The sequence below is a fragment of the Daphnia pulicaria genome, chromosome 1, assembly GCF_021234035.1.
Source record: "Daphnia pulicaria isolate SC F1-1A chromosome 1, SC_F0-13Bv2, whole genome shotgun sequence".
NCBI lineage: Eukaryota > Metazoa > Arthropoda > Branchiopoda > Diplostraca > Daphniidae > Daphnia > Daphnia pulicaria.
The window spans coordinates 28,038,839-28,059,500 of NC_060913.1; the positions used below are offsets into that span (position 1 = coordinate 28,038,839).

Consider the following 20,662-nt stretch of genomic DNA (forward strand, 5'->3'; position numbering starts at 1 on the left):
TGCGCCAAACTAAAATGTTTATAGAAATGGGTGGTATGGTTCTCAGAAAACCAGCATATACAATTATTATAATAAGTACTTGAGGAAACAATCCCGCAATGAGGAAGCATTAGTTATGCGACTAAATGGAAAAGGTTCCTTTATTTTTTATGATTATACACAAGAGCTCTGCAAGTTTGGAAAATTTAACCGATTTAAATTAATTAGTTTCGGTTGAAGAATAAAAACATTTCCGGGTGATGTAATTATACCGGGAAGATTGATTGCATTGTTTTCTGGTTCATGGATGAAATCACCACTATATTATGTATATGCAATTGCATGCGCTGTGGACACATGGAAAACACGATCCATCGATGCACGACGACATCTGGATCACAAACGCAACAACCTCGAAAATCCCAAGACAGCAAAACCTGTTTATGTATGTTTTCCCAATGACGCAACTCCGAACTACCGATTCCTAGTTGCGCAAAAACACTTTTTTTTATTATTATTATTTTTTGTGCACACGCTGTTTGAAGGACAGAGTGTGAAACTCGGTCAATGTATTCGGGATATGGCTGCAGGCGACAAAACAGCTAGAAGCTAGGCGTCGTTCAATGATGGCAGGACCAGCGAGAGATAGCCTAAAAGAGACTTGAGGCGGTTTTGAAATACTTCATGCTCGTACGGGGTAGTCCCCTTGCCCCTGTGTAGTTTTCCAGCACTGTATAATAGTCTTGTGCTGTTTACTGTAGCTGGAGGGTTCTGTCGCTATATAGACGCCAGGGAAGGAAGTAACGCTCCAGCATTGTTGATTCTTCCTTCCACTCGTTTACATCACAGTGAGTTCGTTCGTCATGGCGATTTCGGAATAACTTTAAATTTAAACACCATACTAATACATCATCAGCGCGATGGAGGAACCGTGGACTTTGGTGGTAGTTGCCATGTGCGCTTGTTTAGTGGTCTGTGTTTTGCTCTTCACCATCATCCGCTGCTGCCTATGCAGTTACAAAGGAATGAAGACTCACCAGCTCGACTCGACTCGCTACATCATACCTTTCGACTATCGCCCAAATGTCGTGATCACAGTCAACGAGGCGTCAACGAATACCATTAACGTCAGCACAGCAGATGCAGCTCAACAATTCCCTCCTTTGACGGACCAAAATATCGCCAAGTTATCATCTGATGACGCTGTTCAACGGTGAAGTTCCTACGCATCTTTTTTTGTATAAATGGCACGAAATATGGACTTGTATACTTTCCCTTTCATTTGACAAATCTAATGCGTCATATAACAGAAGGGCACTTTTGATATTATGTTGAATTCGTTTGTTATACAAAGAGCACAACTTTTTATACTACGTATATATATTTGTTCTATGATGAATAATATACTTAAAAATGCACACGGTAAAGACCCTTGCGCGCTATCACTCAATTTCCTGTTTGTCTCTGAATCTGCAAGTCATTCCACAATTAAAATGATTGCGGTTTTTAATTTTCGTAATTTTCATTGCGATACGCAATAATATAATGAAGACATTGGAAAACGACTTCACAATAAAAATGTCGCCATTTCAAAGGAGAGAGTAAGTTAAGTATAAATGTCGACATGATCTTCATTTGTGTTGGCTCTCTAATATCGCTTCTTAGCCCGCAACTATAATACAAGTGAGAGGGAAAGTTAACCTACATAACCATACCAACTGAAATGCTGACAAAGGAAGGGAAAACGTAATCTCGCTGAATAGCGCACTTAATAGCTAGAATTCTTTCTTCCTAAAGAACACAAGAGCGTTTGCAACAGCCTTCTTTCAACCGTAAACTTGGTCGTTCGCAGTAGGGGCCTAATAATAGCTCACGTATACACTGATTGCTCCGTGCTGGATGCTTACCGAAGTTGAATTTCCGCGACTTTGTTGTATACGCCACTGCCCTACCAGGACGTGAACACCTCATTATTGGGGCGTGAAAATATTGCCAGCACCTATGGTTTGCTTATCACCCCATTTCATCCGCACACGCTCTCATAAAATTAGCGGAAAATGTCGACAGTTGTATGACCTATAATAGTTATACAATTCACGAAAGGAAACAAATTGTGATGCATTTCAAACTTTGTCCGCCATACAGTAGCTAGCTACATATTTTTTCTGCATAATGGAAGGTCAACTATTATAATAAAAATTCCTTGATCTTGGATGGTGAAAGGCTCTCTTTGAAGCCCAGCTGAATTGTTATGTATTTTATACAAAAGGACGCGAACGAATAATCGTGCCCTTGATTGCAGATTCTGTCACATGCTGGAGTCCTTCGCTCTTAAAATAAACAAGTAGTTTTCAAGCCCGGCGCCTATACACTCGTGCACATTATTTAATCATCTATAGCCTTCAAATGACACGAATAATTAGCTGACAGTGTCCGACATTTCCTCGTGTCGTTGAAAGCAATTTAGCTCACCAAAATTGTTACCGCAGGAAAAAATTCTGATTTTTCAATTAACATTTTAAATATGCCTTCCTCAGTTCCATACTCACAAAAGAAGCTTTCTGCTACTGCTGCTGCATTCTCTAGTTCTCACAAAGTTCAAATTTTATAATAACAATTCCCTCCCACACAATTCACCTCGGAATTATCTTGATGCTTTTTCCTTATAATATTGCACGCTGCTGTGAAACCGCACTGAAATGTAAGTCGAAACAGTTTTTCCCTGTTGCAAAGCGCTCCGTATTTTGTCTATATGGCTTTTAAAATGCACATTACAAAACTGATAGATGAACAAGTTATGCAACCAAGTGCTACTGCTATATAGGCTATGAACGGCAAGCATTCGAACCATGAGAAGTGGTGCACATGGTTACATTTCCGAATTATACAATGTGGGAAATAAAAGTGTGCGCAAGGTTTCCCTGTGAAACGCGGTTTCCCCCTGCAAAACGCATCGTTGATGAGACTTCAAAGTGATTACATTACCACACGATGCGCGACAGGGAACTTTGCCGGAACTTTGTAATAGTATAACTCATCTAGATTGGTTTGTTTCTTTTTCCTCGATCGTGAGTATGCAATTTTCTTTATTACCCGATTCATTTCAGAGCCAATGCGGAATAACCTTCAAAACCATCTAGCGCCCTTCAATCTCAACCGTTCATTGTTTCGGATTATTCCAGATAGCTATCCACATTTTTAAAAGAATTTAAGGCCTTCAAATGGATTATTGCGGTCATAGCAGTTGCACGTGAAGATCACACGAGTATGGGGAAACTTGTAAGATCGTAAATTACGTAATTAAACGACTATATACACTGCATTAAAGTGGAACTCTGAGCATTGGGGGACTTCCCTCTGTTTGAAAGCGACAATTATCAGTTCTTAGATTCGCTATTACAACCAGTTTCGAAAGCACTGCAAATTGCTTTGAAAAATTGTATAGCCAAGGTTTTCTTAGCCGAGCATCACCAATCCGTTACAATGCTCCCACGCGTTACGACAGCATCTGCTGTTACTGGGCTCGAAAAATGGAAAACATCCAAGGCGAAGGACACATGTAGGTATATATGCATGCACACAACGCCAGAATATTTAAATACCAAGCACTGCAATTCAAAGAAATGAAAGTGTTTTTTCAAGACGACTATACTTTGGAGGCGACTATTCTTCACCAATTCTACCAGATACATGCCCTTGAATCCTAATGAATGGCTAACAAGAACCAATTCAGAAAAATAATATTCAATGCTAGATGTTACCATCGTTAAAATCTTTATTTTGTGTTATCATTTGCAATCGACTTAAGAAATATAAGAATACTAGGTATAGGTCATACAGAAAGTTGCCAATAATATTCCGAGGACGACCTTGAATTCTGTTATTACCAAGAAACCTACTATTATTTCTTTAAAATGTACAGATCACAACCTCGACCCTCCCTATCCTTTTCAATCCTTCGTCTGTGGTCCCGGATGTTATTTGAGAGTTTATCGTAGTTTTCCACCTTTTTTTTTGTTTTGTTATCTTGTGAGTGTTCTACTTAGATAATGCGCTGATTTTTCCCGCCAGTAGTGGAGGTATAGTCACAGGCTCACAGCAAATATCAGAACATTTAATTTTGTGACGGAAATAGGGGTACAGCAGTGAAAATCTTTTAAATGCGTTATTTTAAAAATAGGTGTTAAACTGTCATTAAAGTGATCGTTGCTCTTCAAACCCGAAAAAGAAAAACTTCAAGACAAATATTTTAATTTTTAGTTTATTCCATTCGCTTTCGTGCACTTGGCTTTTATTTTTAAAAAGCAGTAAGGAGTAACACTGAAATTTTTTTTTTTTTTTAAGCGCGCGTTTAGAAAAGTGACATCTATGGAGACCAACAGGTGACAAATAAAAAAAACAAAAAACAGCGCGGTTTCGTCTGTTACGAAATTACGAAATCCCAACGTTTAGAGTAGACTACATTTCTCGTTAATTTCATAGTACGTCACCATCCAGTACCCAACACCTCGCTATTAAGAGGAAACTTTTAGTTAAACATTGGTGAGCCATTAAAAACATTTAACATTTACATCTTGGCTTATTAGAGATCGAATGAAGTATTATCGATGGCCTTGACTTAAAACCGACAAATAACATCTCGTTTCAGTAAAAACTTTATCATTTTCATCTTGAGAACTGTTGCTTCAGTATCTTTTAATAGTATGTTGGTATCAGCTTTTTAATGAAAATAACACATATTTTCTATTGGTTTTCTCTTTCAGGTTATAACTTCCTGACGAAGAGAAGGAAAAGTCAACGTCAAACCTTTTCAATGAGAGAAACAATTCCGGAAAATCTTTCAGGACAATCAGAACCAAAATTGCTTGTGCTCTGAAGTAAGTTGTAACAATATTTCCTTTTAATCTGCATTGTTTACTCTCATTCTCACCCCAAAAGTTTTGTAAGAGAAAACTGCCAGTTTACTCTTTGCTAAGTGTATAAGTTTTTATTGTTCGTAAAACTCCTCTCAGTCAAGCCTTTTCACGTCATATTATTGGATCATGTTACAAGAAAAAAAACTTCTGAACATTATGTTACCATTTTTTCCTCTTTCGTGTAGATTTCAACCTATTTCTGTAAGAAAGACATTATTTTTTTCTGAATTATCAATTGTTATTTATATATTTTTTAAATGTTTCTCTTATCTAATTCTAAACTATATTTAAAAAGGAATGGGCGGAGGTGAAAAAAGACGACCGGAAAATGATGGCAAATTTGGGCAGGAAGAGCCCACCAAAACTGATGACCGAGAATTGTACAATTCTCCAAAACCAAAGAAGATTCAGAAAGTGGAAGAAGACGTCACATTCTATCACCATGAAGGCTGTATAAAAATAGAAATCGAGGTTGACGATCAGCTGGAGTCCAATGCCAAAGATTCTGAATCCAAAACTAAACATGATGAGGAAGATAACATCTTGATTAGAGATGATCGAAATTCCTGCTGTAACTCTCCAGAAATCAAGAATGTGAAAAATGTTAACATCAAAATTGAAATCGGGGTTGAAGACCGAGATTCATCTTCTGTTCCTGCGACATCATCAGATACCAGCAATCATGCTGTTGAAAAGAAGGTGAGCTTCAATAGAAATCCGAGCCTACCTGCGGACGAAATTGAATTAATTGACTTAACCGAAGATCCAGCTGATTTAATTACAATTGATTCGGAAACCGATGATGACGTGTCCGAGATCGGTAGGAAAGGATTCGAAGAGCCTGCCACCAACGTATTAGAAAAGAGAGCATCTATCAAAGTAGAAACGCAAGAACTCTCACCAACGTTTGATGAAATAGAAATTGACGAGGAGACCGACTCAAATGTCAATAATGTAGTAATAGTTAAAGTTGAAGAACCTGCATTGGCAGCTACAGAATTCCTTGCAGCACCTGATACCGAAGATGACGTGTCCGAGATCGGTAAGGAAAGATTCGAAGAACCGGCCAGCAGCTTATTAGAAGAGAGAGCATCCATAAAAGTGGAAACGGAAGAACTCTCACCAACTTTTGATGGAGAAGAAATTGAAGTGGAGACCGACTCAAATGTCAATAATGTATTGGTTGAAGAATCGTCTGCATTAACAGCTACCGTATACATTGCAGCACCGTTGATTGAAAATCATATCTTGGAGATAATTGGAGAAGATAAACATTTAGGAGAATGGGCACATCCTCAAGGAAAATTTGAATCAGTCATTGAAATCAACGCGGATTTGCGGATATTCAAGGGAATTATTCCGGTCCCTTCGCAGATTCGCTCAAAATTCAAATTTGTGCACACTACTACCGATGATAATACAATCGAATATGAAGGAGATGGACAGCGGGACAACCGGACGGACGAATTGCTTCCTGACACTTGGCATTTTTTTATTTTCAAGACCAAATCTAATAGATCCGTGATTTCAAAATTTTTGAGAAACTTGAAAACGTTTAATCAGAAATCAGAGCCTAGAGAAAAAATAGCATTCGAGTTTTTCAACATTGTTTTCAACCACACATGTGAAAACTTATTACCAGGTATTAATTATCATGTTGTACACCATATTACCATTAGTAGTGATTAACATTCTTTATTAATGTTTAGATTGGAATCGTGCTTTCGATTTTCTGGTTGATTCTGTGCAAAAGATAACGACAACTGCAGGCACTTGCTCTTCCGATGGTTTTCGGCAGTTTCTTAATGAGTGGATTCAGAAACCAGAACTGCAAGTAAATTTTGACCTGTTGATCCTGTTGCTAATAGGAGTTTACAAGATGGATATTTATTCGCCAAAATTAAGAGAAATGTTGGAGCTCAAAAGCAAAGAATTCTCGAAATATTTGCATAACTTCATTACTAATGTCAAATTCAACCACCAAGATTTTAATGACATTTTGGAGAAAATTGCCATCCGGGCTGGGCGTGAATTTTGGTGGATTCTCTTCCGCATCAATCGTCATTCAGCAGCTATCAAAAGATACCAACGCAAGGAGCTGTTTCAGTCCATACTCAAGAGCCTAGAAGAAATCCCTGAAGTATTGCTGGATAACTCAGAAAGCGCTGCTCGAGTTGTCGATTTTTTAATTCAGTGGAACGACATTGACGAACTTTACTTTCATCTGCGACCAATCTTGACCAAAAGTCCCAAGTACAAGCAACTTCTGGATCCACTTCTGCTGAAACATCTTCTGATACACAAGACTAGCATCGAAGACTTGAGAAGAATTCTTCGGTCTGATTTTATGAGCGACGCCCATCAAACTTTTCTACCCAAAGAAATTGCTGGTGTGAATGGAGGAGGAGAAAAAGAGAGGATTGTATTCGATGAGTCTATCAAGTTCATTTTCAATCAGAGTATTTCGAACTTGGTGAAACTGGCTTGTTGCACTCCCATTTACATGTTGCCAGTTGTAGTGCCCGTCGTCGAAGAGATTGCCTGTCTGAAATTGAAAGAAACATCAAATTTTAACAAGGAAGAATATCGATTCTTTGCCGAACTGGAAGAAAGCGGCCTCAAAAATTTCCCGCAGACTAAAAAACTGATCGAATCAAAAGTGCTGGACATGGCAGCTAAACATGTGAAATTGGGCTTCTTTCAGGATGTTCCTTCATTGAAACTCATTTTACTCGGATTGGCGCAGCGAGAAGACACTCCCTTTCTCGTATGTCCCAGCATCGCTGATCTTCAAAATGCTATGAGCAAATTGCCTAGAAAATTTTTCCAGAACCTGCATTTGATTCTCAAGAAACCTGGTGTTTGCGTGGACAAAGTTTTGAAGCCTTTCCGAAAAGGAGATACCAAGGAAATTGTCGAGAAACTGGAGAATCATTTCGATCAGTTGGAAGAAATCCTCAACAAAATTCAAAGCAGAAGCATTCCTATGATTGAATTTGCTATTCTTCAGGTAGATACACATTCCTCCTCTTCAGAAAAAATGATCTAATCATTGTTTTTCGTCATTTTCAGGACCCACAAGTGCTTGACTGTCTGAAAGGTGTTGGCTTCACAGAGCGGAAGCAAGCCGACTTCCGTCAAGAGGTCCAAGAATTGCGAGGTCGCCGTAAGCTGTTCGTGTTACTCTACAGTAGATTTGCTCGTTTAAATGTAGTCACCACTAGAGAAGCCGAAAGCGACGAACATTTGGAAGATGGTGAAGAAGATGTCATTGCATCCGAAACTATCCAAATCTTACATCCGCTAGAGTGGGAGGAGGGATACCTGAAGGCAGTTGATTCTGGGAGAAGTAGTCTAACCTTGAAAGAAGCACTGGATTTGTCGTTACCTATGCAAATGACAGACGCTCAGTGGCTGTTTGAAATCAGAGAATGTTCATTATTCATGAACAAAGTATGGAAACCAATGGTCAAGGATCTGCAAGGCATCAAAGGCTGTGTCGTTTTCATGGAAGAAGAAGTATCGGATTCAACGGTGTCGGAGAGGTATCCGTTGTCCAAAGAAGATTTTCACGTCCTTGTATGCGAATGTGCCTCCGAATGGAAGGTAAGCCGTAAAATTTTAATTATTTTTAATAAATTCATTTGATTAATTTTTTTATTATTTCCGCCAAGGACTTGGCCCGCACTGTTGCAGAAGGCACCGCATCATTCAAGCAAATGGAAGAAATTATCATGATATCTCCCGATCCCGATGTTCTTTCGCGAAAACATTTACATGGCCTAGTAATCGAAGGTGTTTCTGTAGCTTACCGAAATTTTAAAACCCTTCAAGAGCTGCGACACTTTATTAGTCCATTCGTGACGGCCCTTCGGTTCTTCACCATCTGCGAACGAGGCCCAATTGAAAACATGTATCATTTTGTCCAGAGTAATTTGTTGAATCAGTGGGAAACAATGACTCTGGCGCAAATCACAGAAAAAGGAATCCTCAGGATTTTGCAGGAAGATCTCAACATCGATTCAGAACGGCCAGAAACCCGAGAGGCGATGCAGTTTGTTAGTTCCTTGGTAACAGACGGAAATTCTTCCCCTCTTATTGAATGGTTGAGAGAGAAAAACGAAAATGACATGGAAGCCATGGGGAAAATTCTACAAGGCACTTTGCTTGTTGCATACGGTAATTCTGTTAGTTATTTCTTCATTTGATCTAAAACTTTTGATGCTGTCCGTTTTGCAGGTCAACTCCAGACACTTCGGACTCGAATCGCACCTTTTCTCCAGAAAAAGTTCAAAACGTATCGGGATCTATTGAAAGTTGTTCGGGTTTCAGAAGAACGTTTTGCCCAGCGCCTTTCTGGCCGCGTTCAGCCGATTGATTGCAAATGGCTGGCTAATATGCTTCCCGAAATTCAAGCTGCTGTTCGCGCCAGTATAATTTCACCATCTGAAGATGCCAAAGAAAAACTGGCCAAGCTCCGCACAGTTGTTATCGATCCTCAAAGCGAATCCTACTCGATCGAAATCCGCTTAGAACCGACTGGATCGCTTTCAATGGAAGAACTCAAACAAGCTTTCCAGCTGCTGGATATGGCAGTGGACATTTCTGTGGCGGACGGCAGTCACAATACGGAAGACTTGGTGGGTCGTACCAGACGAAACGTCGGACAAATCGAGCAACTTTCCGAAGTGTTTGGTCTTCTTTTCGCTTCCGGATGCATCTCTTATACTTTCCGTAAGCGGATCGTCATTGAATTGGCTGATTTGGAAAAGGAGATTGATGGACTGAGTGCCAAGCTTGCAGAATGGAATCAACGGTGGAAAGAAATCGAAGAAATGTCTCTTTTAGCGCTCTTCTCTCGCGGTTACCTTCTCCAGTTGGCCGATTTGATTGGCCGGAACCAAATAGAAGATGTCCTCTCAATTTTGAAAATTCTACTGCCTTCGGCGACAGTCAAAATGGAAACACTAGTCAATCAACTGGTTCAAGAAGCACCTCGCATCAGCGACACAACGGGTTGGCTGTCAACCGCTCAGCTGTTTCAAATTCTCCGTGATCTACACCGACTAATTGAAGCCGTCTTCCACGAGAGAAGTCAAGATCTCGCCCTCCCGGCATTCCTCATCTCTTACGGTCGAACATTAAAGTCTCATTTTATCGACAAATCAGTCGTCATCTTGAACGTTTCACGAGAACTACTGGTCGGAAGTGCCTTGGCCGCCTACATTTCACTGACTCGCCAACCATTAGAGCCCAGCCGAATCCTTTTCGTGACGACAAATACGGACAAGCTGGAAGTCGAACGATTCATGAAACTTTGGTCTGTAGCCAATGTTGAAAAAGACTTTTTCATTATTGTTCATGTCGAGAGGCTTACCGTCGCCGGCGCTAGTGCCGTCCGAGATGGAGTTGATCGTGTCTTGCCGGAACGACGTACTAAACTCTTGCTACTAGCTCAGCATCATCACCGTGTCCAGTCAACGAAATCGCTCGGCGCCCGCCTTGGTCTCATTTCCGATCGTCTGCTAGAGATCAACTTCACTACTGACCAACTGCGTCAGTGCTTTTCTAGTCTTTTGCCGAATGCAGCGAATCTTCATTTCTTCACGTCGAAATTGCCCGGTTGCGGCAAGAGCCAGCAAGCTATGCAAAAAGCATCGAATCTAGTGCCAACCCCTGATTATTATCGCATATGTGTGAGGATCGGCTCCGTCGAGGAACTGCTGGCCAGTTTGAAGAAAATCGAAAATCTTTCTAGTCAATCGAGGAAACGATTCGCTTATCTTCATCTAGATATCGCCCATTCTGTCTCCCTCGAGTTCAACGACATTTTGATCTCTTTACTCATCCATGGAGCTCTCTACGATCCAAAAAAAGCCAAATTAGGATTTTGGTTGATCTCTCCGCAGACCAGCATCGCCCTGGAATTCGCCTCTCCTTTCGGAGTGAATGAATTTCCCATCATTGCTTACTTGGGTAAGTTAACTTAAAATTACTTAAAAATTAAAAACTAACTTGACCCATTTTTTTGCGCAGGTAAACATAAGATTTGTGAATGCGAAAGGTCTCTTTTCACCTATGATTTAGCCGAGATGCCACTAGTTGTTGGTCAACCCATTTCCATCAATCGCTCCAACGCTCTTGTAGCTGCTGGCAAATTTCTGCGGCTTAAGGAAGATGGACAAGGCGGATTGAATGCGTGGGACTATATTTGTTTAGAACCCGAAACCATTTCGGCAGTGCCTTTTCCAGAAGAACTAACCTTCGATCTTTTAGTGGCCGCCTTCCAGCATCCAGAAAATCGAACTGCTCCCACTTTCACAGCTCTAAACGCAATGGCCTCCTTCCTTTACCGCCATATCTCTGCCATGATTCATAGTATGTGGTTTAATGGCTCTGCTGTGCACCTGTTTGAACGCGAAGATTTGGCTCGAGTCTTCAAACTCAATGTTTTCAACATGTTACTCAAAGTGGCCAATGACAGCATTGCCCGTTGCTGGTCGATGGTCAATCATGGAAAGAAACTGGCCGAAATGGACTGGACCAATCGTCAAAGGGCAATGTTTCTGCTCGGACTCGATGAGCACGGATTAGTCACCGGGATGAACATTGTCGGACGTGACGCGGACGCTTTGAAAAATATGTTTCACACCTGCTTGCTGCCCATTCTGCAGCAGCAGTGTCTCCGTTTCCAAGAACTCCGCGGATGTAGAAATTTAATGGAAAACACGGAAGGCACCGAAGTGATTCTCAATGCCATGAGGTCTCTCTTGCTTCTGGATGGGACCGCCACTAGTATCTCAAAAGTTCATCAAATGGACAGCCACCCCAAAAACACTCCTGCTAGTCAACGTTTGCTCGAACTCACAGGAAAAGAACAAGGGTAAATTTTAACATTTTTTAAAAACATTGTTGAGAAAACATTTTTTTTATACAAGGACTCTTATTCAAGGTACGTGCTGACGGGTGATAATATCACGAAAATGATGTTCGCCCTTTATCGGATTCGCTGTGGCCTACCGGTGGTAGCTTTTGGAGAAGCTGGCGTTGGCAAAAGCGCTCTATTCCGCTTCCTGATTCAGACGTTACTGGGACATACATTCGAAGTGTTCAACGTCAACAGCGGGACGTCCATCCAGCATGTCAAAGAGAGCATTGAATGTGCTGTAACTATTGTCATGATGAATCCCGAAGCTCAAGTGTTCCTCTTTTTCGACGAAATGAACACGGCCGATCCTCCTGTCATCGCTTTCTTCAAAGAGTTGATGCTCGATCGCCACTGTCACGGAACTGTTTTGCCGAAAAATTTACATTTGATGGGCGCTGCCAATCCTTACCGATTTCTGCAAGAGGCCGATAAGGAAGCCGCTGTCGGATTGGCTTTTCGCTTTGCCCAGACGACCCAAGATGGAAATGGCGCCAGCGCCCGCACTACTGGCGACTTGGTTTACCGCGTCAATGAGTTACCAATCGCCTTCTACGATCACATCTACGACTTTGGACATCTTTGCAGCGAGGCTGAAGACACTTACATCGATGAAATCTGTCAACACGGACTACCAATATCCATCTTCTTCCCGGCCTGCGTCACATGGTTCTCCGGTCTCATTCAAAAGAGTCACCGAGTAGCAAGAGCATTGAGTGTCGATCCAGAGTCGGCCGTGTCTCTTCGTGATGCCACCCGAGCAGTTCAACTCTTCCGCTGGTTCTGTCAATCTCCGGCTGGGCAAAAATTGTCGCAAATTGATGTGGCAAAAGCATCTGATTTGACCATCTATCTAGTCTACGCTTTCCGATTCCGTAATCGTAAGATATTCTTGGAGAATGTCTTTGGAAAAAATCAAACCGCCTCCAAGAATATGACTGAAGTGTCCAGAATTATCGCCCAAATGCTGTACGAGCAGGCACACGGAGCTTCCATTGGTTCCGGCGCCATTGCGTTGAACGACGCCCTTTGCGAGAATCTTTTCGCCTTGTACGTTTGCGTACTAAATGGTAATTATTATCCGTAATTTGGAATTAGTCATCAAATGTTAATTTTCTCCTTTTCGTGTTAACAATTTAGGAATTTTCTTGATTATTGTCGGACGCCCTGGATCATCGAAATCTTTGTCAGTGGAAATCCTCAAGCTGGTTCTATCTCCTGGCAACCACACGCTACGGCACAGTTTAGGAGATTTGCCGGCCATCACTGAACTTTATTTCCAGTGCTCTCCACTTTCAACATCTTCCGGATTCAAAGCTCTTTTCGAATCGGCCCAGCGACTCAGTGTTGACCCGAAGACTATGCTGGCCATGGTGGTGCTGGATGAACTCGGCCTGGCTGATATGTCGCCAGAAAAACCAATCAAAGTGTTGCACGCCGAACTAGAACGCCAATCAGTTTTGACATCCGGCGAAAAGCAACAATCCCCCTACTCGGTAGTTGCCCTCAGTAATTGGGTGGTGGACGCCGCGCAGGTGAATCGCGGTATCCTGATTTTACGTACGCAAGCTGACAAGAAGGATCTACTGGGATCGGCCGAACAGTTGGCCGATTCTTTAATCGCCAAGTACGTGAAAGAATCGAAAAGGAAGCGCATCCGTTACATGTTGACGGAAAGTCTAACAAGTATCGTCAATACCTACGAAGAATTGGATAAAAGAGAAGATATTGGTGGCGGACATTTCTTCTCCATGAGAGATTTTTTCTTCTGCGTCAAGAATTTCGTCTGCTCTGTGTTTGAATCGGCCAACCAGATGGAAGACTTTCGTGAACTGAATATTTCACAACATTTTTTAATTCAGTCGGTCATTCGAAACTTTGGTGGCCATGAAAAAGCCCGAAATCTGGTCAGGAATTGCATGGCGGACTACCTCCGAATGAACGTAATGACCATACCAATTACGTCACCACTGGATCTCATCGTCTCGAACATCCAGGATTCTTCTAAACCGTTATCAATTCACATCGCCAGACATTTGATGATTCTCAACCGATCTCTGATTGGTTTACAACTGCTCAACCGCCACGTCAAAAGTAAATTGGAAAATGGCATGAGCTGGAACGTTCTCTTCGGTTCCTGTTTCCCCGGCGATCTACAAGTGACAGCCGTGACGAGAAAATTGCGCCAAGTGGAGCAAGCCATCCGGACAGGTGGCGTGCTTATCCTTTGCCACGCAGATCAACTCTTCGAATCCCTTTACATGGTCCTCAATCAACAGTACTGGGCCCAGGGAGAGGTTACCATGACTCAGATCGCTCTCGGTCCTTCCATCCGAGCCATTGCTCTTCCCAGCGGCCCATTTCGAATCATCGCCCTGCAGGATACTGACGTAGCACTCAATCGAGAGTTAATGTCTCCAGCCATCTTGTCCAGATTTGAAAAGCATGAATTGAGGCCGTCGCACCTTCTGGATGACGCCGGGCAGACTTGGCTCCACGGTGTCGAATCCCATTCCGTCTGGCTTGCTGTTCCAGAGGCGATCAAGAGACAGAAACTTATTTCTGGATACCACGAAGAATCTTTCGCCTCGCTAGCTCTTCATTTGCAAGACAGAGGCATTCCTATGGAAGTGGAACAAGACGAAGAAGAGGATCCCAACAGTGCAAATTCCATCTGGATGCGAGCTGTCAACCCAATGGCCATGATCAAATTGGAACGTGATTCCATCACCCGCCATCCGGAATTGCAGGGCGTCTGCCGACGATATCGCCACAGCTTTGTTTTGGAAAGCCTCGATGACGCTCTTCAGAATATCAAATCAAAACGGATGGTCGTCATGACCAACACGCTTCGCCATTTGGAGATTAAGCCGATCGACTCGTCCCGTTTTAACCATTCCGTGATCCAACTTTTCGACGTCCAAACTGAGCTTGAACTCGTACGACAGCTGGAATCGATCAGTGACGAAGATTTAAGCGATCCTGACTTTTGTCTCCTCGTCCAGTACGACGCGGTGACTGGTCCGATCGAGCAATTTCAACTGGCCAAATACGAAGTGGAACAGCGTTTTGAGAAAACCGAATGCCGCGTCATTTTCATCGTTCACGTCGATCCTCGTCCAGCTGGTATCCACTGGGTCTTTTCGTTTGGTGACAGTTGGAATTACTGTTTCGTCGACGAAGTCGTTCACAGTGGCCCAGCCGACCAGCATAAAATCTCGCTGAGGGAGTTGGTTCAATCGCCTTCTGACCAACCTTTGTCGAGCTTTATCGAGGAAATGTCGATTGATTCTTTCAAGTCATTGCTGCTGGAAATGCTCGGTCCAGTTTTACAAACAAGTCTGGCTAGCTTACGGTTAAGCTTGGGCCAGTTCTACAGTGGTGTACGGACGGCCTTGGGACTGCAGGGCAATCAACTCTTGATTGAATTACTGAAAGGTGAGCCGAATGTTAACAATTTACAGGAAAATGCTGACAATTAATTATTATTTTTTTAATAGAGTGTTTGCTGGCACAGCTAATGAAGAACCAAATCACCTGGAATGTGGTCGATGCCGTAAACGACGCCAGCTTCGATTCATCGTCGTCGTTAACAGAAGGCTTGTGGGGTGTTTTCAAACACAAAATCAGCAATCCACTGGCTCATCTTTTACTTGTCAGTGACGTCTGGCGCATTTCTGACCAGTCCTCAACAAAGCTGTGGTGTGATTTCGTCAACGCCAACTATCCTGACCGACTGATGTCGCTCAATTCATCCGATTCCCTTGTCCAAATGCCAATTGGTTTCCGCACTTGCACGCAACCCTTCGGTCGCTTACTGGCGTCTTTCGACACCCATCTTAACGGACCGTTACAGTGGCTTCTTGATCGTGTCTCTAAAAGCGAAGATGCAAAATCACAGGAAATTAAAGAAGTATGGTTTCAATTTTTAACATTTTTGATAAACTCAAACTAATTTTAATTGCGTTTTATTAAGGCTTATTTCCTAGATTGGTTTTTACTTCGTATCCCTCCACATTTACACCACTGTTTGAAAAAATTGCCCTTGTCGAAGATGAGTTATATTGTGGACAATATGTTTGAAGACCCGAAGAATTTTTTCATCGAGTGGGAACAGCGCGAAGCTGATGTGGTTGCTGCTCTTGAACTGGCCAGCATTGCGTCGTTCGCCAAGGCGGATGTGACTGATGGTGACATTTGGGGCAGTGCTACTGGCCGGATGCGTAATTGGACATTTTTCACGGAGACTGCGACTCGTTTGTCACTCGCGTCATTGGCTTCTTCAGATACCCTCAATTCTCAAGGGAAATTTATGCAAGCAGTTTCATCCATCGAAGTATGCATTATCGTTCGTTTTCTGTTACATGTGTTGTAATTACTTAACATTCTGGTTCTCTTTTAGGTGAGTCCGGCCCTGTCGAGTTTGTTGGATCGCGTCGACGACTTGCCACAAGTTTGGCTGGGCTTGAGAATCATGAAATGTGTCTTGTTATTTGATCCCGAGTCGAAAATTAAACTTCCGGATTTGCAAGTTTCGACGCCCAAGAGACTCTTTGAGAAACTGACCGAGTTAGTTGTCACTTCGATCATTCGGCCAAGAGTTGCTACTGGAAACGAAGCAAGAAGATTCGTCCGCCAGGCCGATTTGTACGCATTGCTTAAGAGCACGTCAACTTGTGATTCTCCTAAAGAACTTGCTAAAATTCTAAGAGAATGTCCCACAAATAATTCCATCGTACTGCTAGAAGAAAATGTCGACAATGCAGGGCGTTGCTCAAGTTGCACTCATCCCCTGAGTGCAGAAGAAGGCCAGTTCCTCCATTTAATGGCACCCAGTGCCGAAACAGTCGAATTACTATTTCAAGATCACCAAAAATTCATGTTCTTCTTCGAACGAGTGGCCGAGCTCTTTATCCAACAGCACAAGAACAATCCGCACGACATCCGGGATTTCCTGCAATTTCTTCTAAGTTCCGATTCCCGTCTTCGAGTGTCATGGCGCTTTTTGACCGTCATCATACGCACAGTCTTATCAACTCGATCCGGCGTTAGAATCATCGACGAGCTTCTGTTGGCGATTCGTTGCAACTGGATAACTCGAGAATTGAATGTCAATGTGCAAAGTTTCTTGCGAGCATTAATCGCTTGTGCCGACCAAGATGTCTGGAAGAAGCCCAACCAAGAGCCATCCGAAGATGTCATTCAAGCAGCCATGACTGGCGACTGGACTGTTGGTCGCATTCGAAAATTAGCACTCATCCGCCAGCAACTGTCTATGAATGCAGGTGGAGCTGAAACGGCCATCATTCAGTGGTCTCGTTGGCGGAAAAATCAATCTGATCAATCCGTCACAGACGCTTTGCTCTTCTTCATCTTGCGCTTCACTTCCGGCGAAGGAGATCAGACTCGATTGAGCAATATGCTCCGCCATCCAAGAATAGCCAAAGAACTGAGCCACCACAAATTTATTAGTGATTACATCGCTACACTATCTCCGCTCTCTCTCGGATTCCCTCTGCAGTCTGCAGACTTCACGGCCAATCCTTTTCAAGAACGCTTGATGAGCGGAAGTCTCTTGGATGTATTCGCCTTTCAACATTATCCTATTCTACTAGAATTCCAACCGGACTGGGCTCCTTTCATCGCCCGATTGGCCTACCACGCCAACGATGTCTCCGTGACGAAGAAACTCTGTTTCCTGAGAGTAATGACTACTAATCTGATCGCTTCAGCCGAATTTCTGTTACCTGGTGTCGACAATCATCCCTACCTGCCCAGTTTCACCTTGGAACCAACTCGTTGGTATCTTTGCAGCTGCGGTACCTTGAATTGCGTTGGCAACTGTGGGCGGCCAATGGTAACATCTACTTGTGTGAATTGTCGTGTTGCGCTGGGTCACAATCACATTGTTCGTGCGGGAGTTCGATCGGCCACTGTCCGGGATTTTCAATCACCCCATGGCTTTCATGTGACACGAGCGCCAGCCTTGATGGCAACTTTTTTCGTCAGAAATTGTTCACCGATCGTTACCCGATTTGCCCTTTTGCTCAATTCTTTGGCTTTGATGAATGCTGCTTTGAATCCTCGGACGACCCCTGAGGCAATTTCTCAATTTCTACTTACGTTGCCGCTGACTGAGCGCAAGGAAAATGAAGATCGTCGTTCGTTCATTCAACTCCTGTCGAATCACATCGTCGTTCACCTAGACCTTCTTTGCCAGTTACTGGTGACCTCTAGACCGCAACTTAGCATGACGGACAAGTTCCGCATCGGGCACTTGTTACTTCACAAATTGCTGGATTCGATTGACGGCTCGTTTACGGCAAATGCGGCCAACTACGCAAGCGGACCACGGGCGAGAGAAGATTTTGAAAATGGTTTATCCCGACTGCTAATTCAACAGACGAATCTGGATGTCGAACTTGATAACATTGCCGGACCTTCGAAAGCCTTTCATCAATCCTTGCTGAAAAATGAAACTTCCTACTGGGCCTACGCTAGAAGAGTCTTTGCAGATCGACAATCCGTTCAACTAGAACTCGCCAGAAACGGCCTATTGCGCCTCAATTTCCCGTTCCTGAATTTCCTGCTGGATGACGAAAATGGAATGCGAAAGCTGAACGCTTTGCAATACCTTGGCGAAGCTATGCGTTTCGTCGCTCTTGTTCGAACCGTTTTACTTGGCGAAATAACTCTAGAAGAAGCTAATCGTATGACCATCGCCCAGGGATTGGAAAAGATCACGGAAATCGTTTTGCAGAAAACGATCCTTCTGGATCGAGGACGTCCGGTTGCCTCCCGAGACCACGTGATGCATCTCTTTGACGGCTTCAAACAACTGTGGGATCGATTCAGTCAGTTGGAAAACGCGGAGAAGAAAACTTTCTTGGATTATTTCGAGTGCCAACAAGTCGATGTCAATGTCCGACCCAAAACGGTTTTGGACGAAACAGCTCCTGTGATCCTGATTTGTGCCGGCAGTGAATTGCCTGAGACTACATTCAGCTGTCAATTATTGAGTCATGCGGTGGAAGCCGCATCGTCCATCGCTCTCACAGACTTCATCCAGCCTCTTTGCCGGGCAGGCTCGGGCCGTGTTCGCATCTCTTGTAGCAGTGCAGCAGCTTTGGCCGACTTTGATGAGTCTTTATACGCTCACGTGCCCACTGAAGAAGTCGATCGTTTTATCCGTGATCACGTCATCGACCGACTCACCCTCCAACTAGCAGAGTCATTTGCTGTGGCTGCCGTTTTGGGGTCGGCAGGCAGTACTATTGCAGAAGATTTGGCACTTGACGTCATCCCCGAATTTGTTTTCAAAGATGACATGGAATCGGGCAATTATCTGGTAGTCCTTGAGCGAAGATCGATAGTTTGGCAGCCATCGTCGATTCCACCCCAGTTACAAGAACTCATCCTTGCCGATTTGGTATGACATAGTTAATAACTACTTGCTTTTTTCTCTTATTAGAATTTTTTTTTTTACAATTACAGGAGAAAAACCGTAGCTTAGCTGAGGCTCGATCTGTTCTCATATCTGCCATTACACATCTTCACTCGAATACGGAGCCGCTCATCATCAGCAAAGTGCGAAATCATTACATTTCGGACGTTTTGGAGGAGCTGATGCATGCGCAAATCCTGACCGAGCGACACATGTCCAACGCCACACTCAGCGTTCTCAATCGCTATTTGAGATTGCAAGTTCGTCACGTGTTTGGTTTACTTAAAGCCATCATGGCGCGTATGAAAGGTGACGATATTTTTGGCGGACGAATCCCCGAGGGCTGGACTGCGGTTTTGTCTGAAGATTTGGCCAAATTGACGAGCCAGAAATTGCGTGCCGATGCAGAGGCTGGCGGAATTCTAGATACTTTACTGCAAATGGTGAATATTGTTACAACTTCGCAACCTGTCCCTGTGTGGCTCACCCCTGAAAATTCTTTGCTGTACGCCATTCGACAAATTGAAGGTCCCGAATGGGATGGAATTCCTGTTGAGCTAAAAATGGAAAATCTCGGACATTTACTTCTGATTGCCGAGTCACTTGCCAAAAAATAAGCCTTAGTTTCTTAATTGTACTCAGGAACGTTTCAAAACGTCTTTCATTTGTCATGTCTTTCATTTGTCATGTAATTAACTATAGCAAAGTCACCGCAGTTATTTTTAATCATTAATCAATCAAAATTTCTGAAGCCGAGCTTTCTAATTCGAATTGTTTTTATTTCTTGATTGCGCAATTTGAGAATCACTAGTGAAAGCAGTTAAAAGTAATAAAACATGTACTGTACATATGCTCAATTATCTTTACAATTATTCAACCAAGAAAATCAATAAACAATTTTTTTAAATTGTAAATTTATTTTTATTTGAAACTTGCTCATGCATATGAGATGTGACCAAGTGAAACAATATGAATTTATTTTACTAATTCAGTTGGAAAGATAGAGCGAATAGAATCATGGGAGATGGAAGTTGGAACACGAGATACTGGGAGTGGAAATTAATTCAATGCACCGCAATGCACAATAAATTTAGAAATAACCCCCACCCCCTTCCCCAAGAAAAAACTGGAGAAGTGGAAATTTGTAGAGATAATTTCAATTTTATGGCAAGGTCTTAGTGCGATTGTTCATCCCGGCTTCACCCATATTACACATCATCCAACCCAACCTTGTAAGTCCACTAAAGCCAGCTAAAATAAAAAAATTTCATTTAAACCACTTCATTTTTTTTAGATATTCTGTGGTGCATTTCTTGCTATTCGGTACTCTGATGAAACACAGCTGGATAAAAGTTACGTGCATTCATTGAGTGATCTATTCAGTATTCAATAGGTTGC

General features: G+C 42.8%; 1 protein-coding gene across 1 annotated transcript; it reads left to right on the forward strand.

Moving 5' to 3' along the window:
• Window positions 1-4,752: 4,752 nt before the first annotated feature.
• On the forward strand, window positions 4,753-20,540 carry LOC124312729. The gene is made up of 13 exons (XM_046777210.1): window positions 4,753-4,856; window positions 5,191-6,537; window positions 6,605-7,905; window positions 7,968-8,501; window positions 8,570-9,074; window positions 9,135-10,871; window positions 10,932-11,778; window positions 11,848-12,890; window positions 12,961-15,258; window positions 15,321-15,733; window positions 15,797-16,156; window positions 16,223-19,249; window positions 19,315-20,540. Exons 2-13 carry the CDS (start codon window positions 5,193-5,195, stop codon window positions 19,879-19,881), a joined length of 13,977 nt encoding a protein of 4,658 aa, XP_046633166.1. The 5' UTR covers window positions 4,753-4,856; window positions 5,191-5,192; the 3' UTR covers window positions 19,882-20,540.
• Window positions 20,541-20,662: the final 122 nt, after the last annotated feature.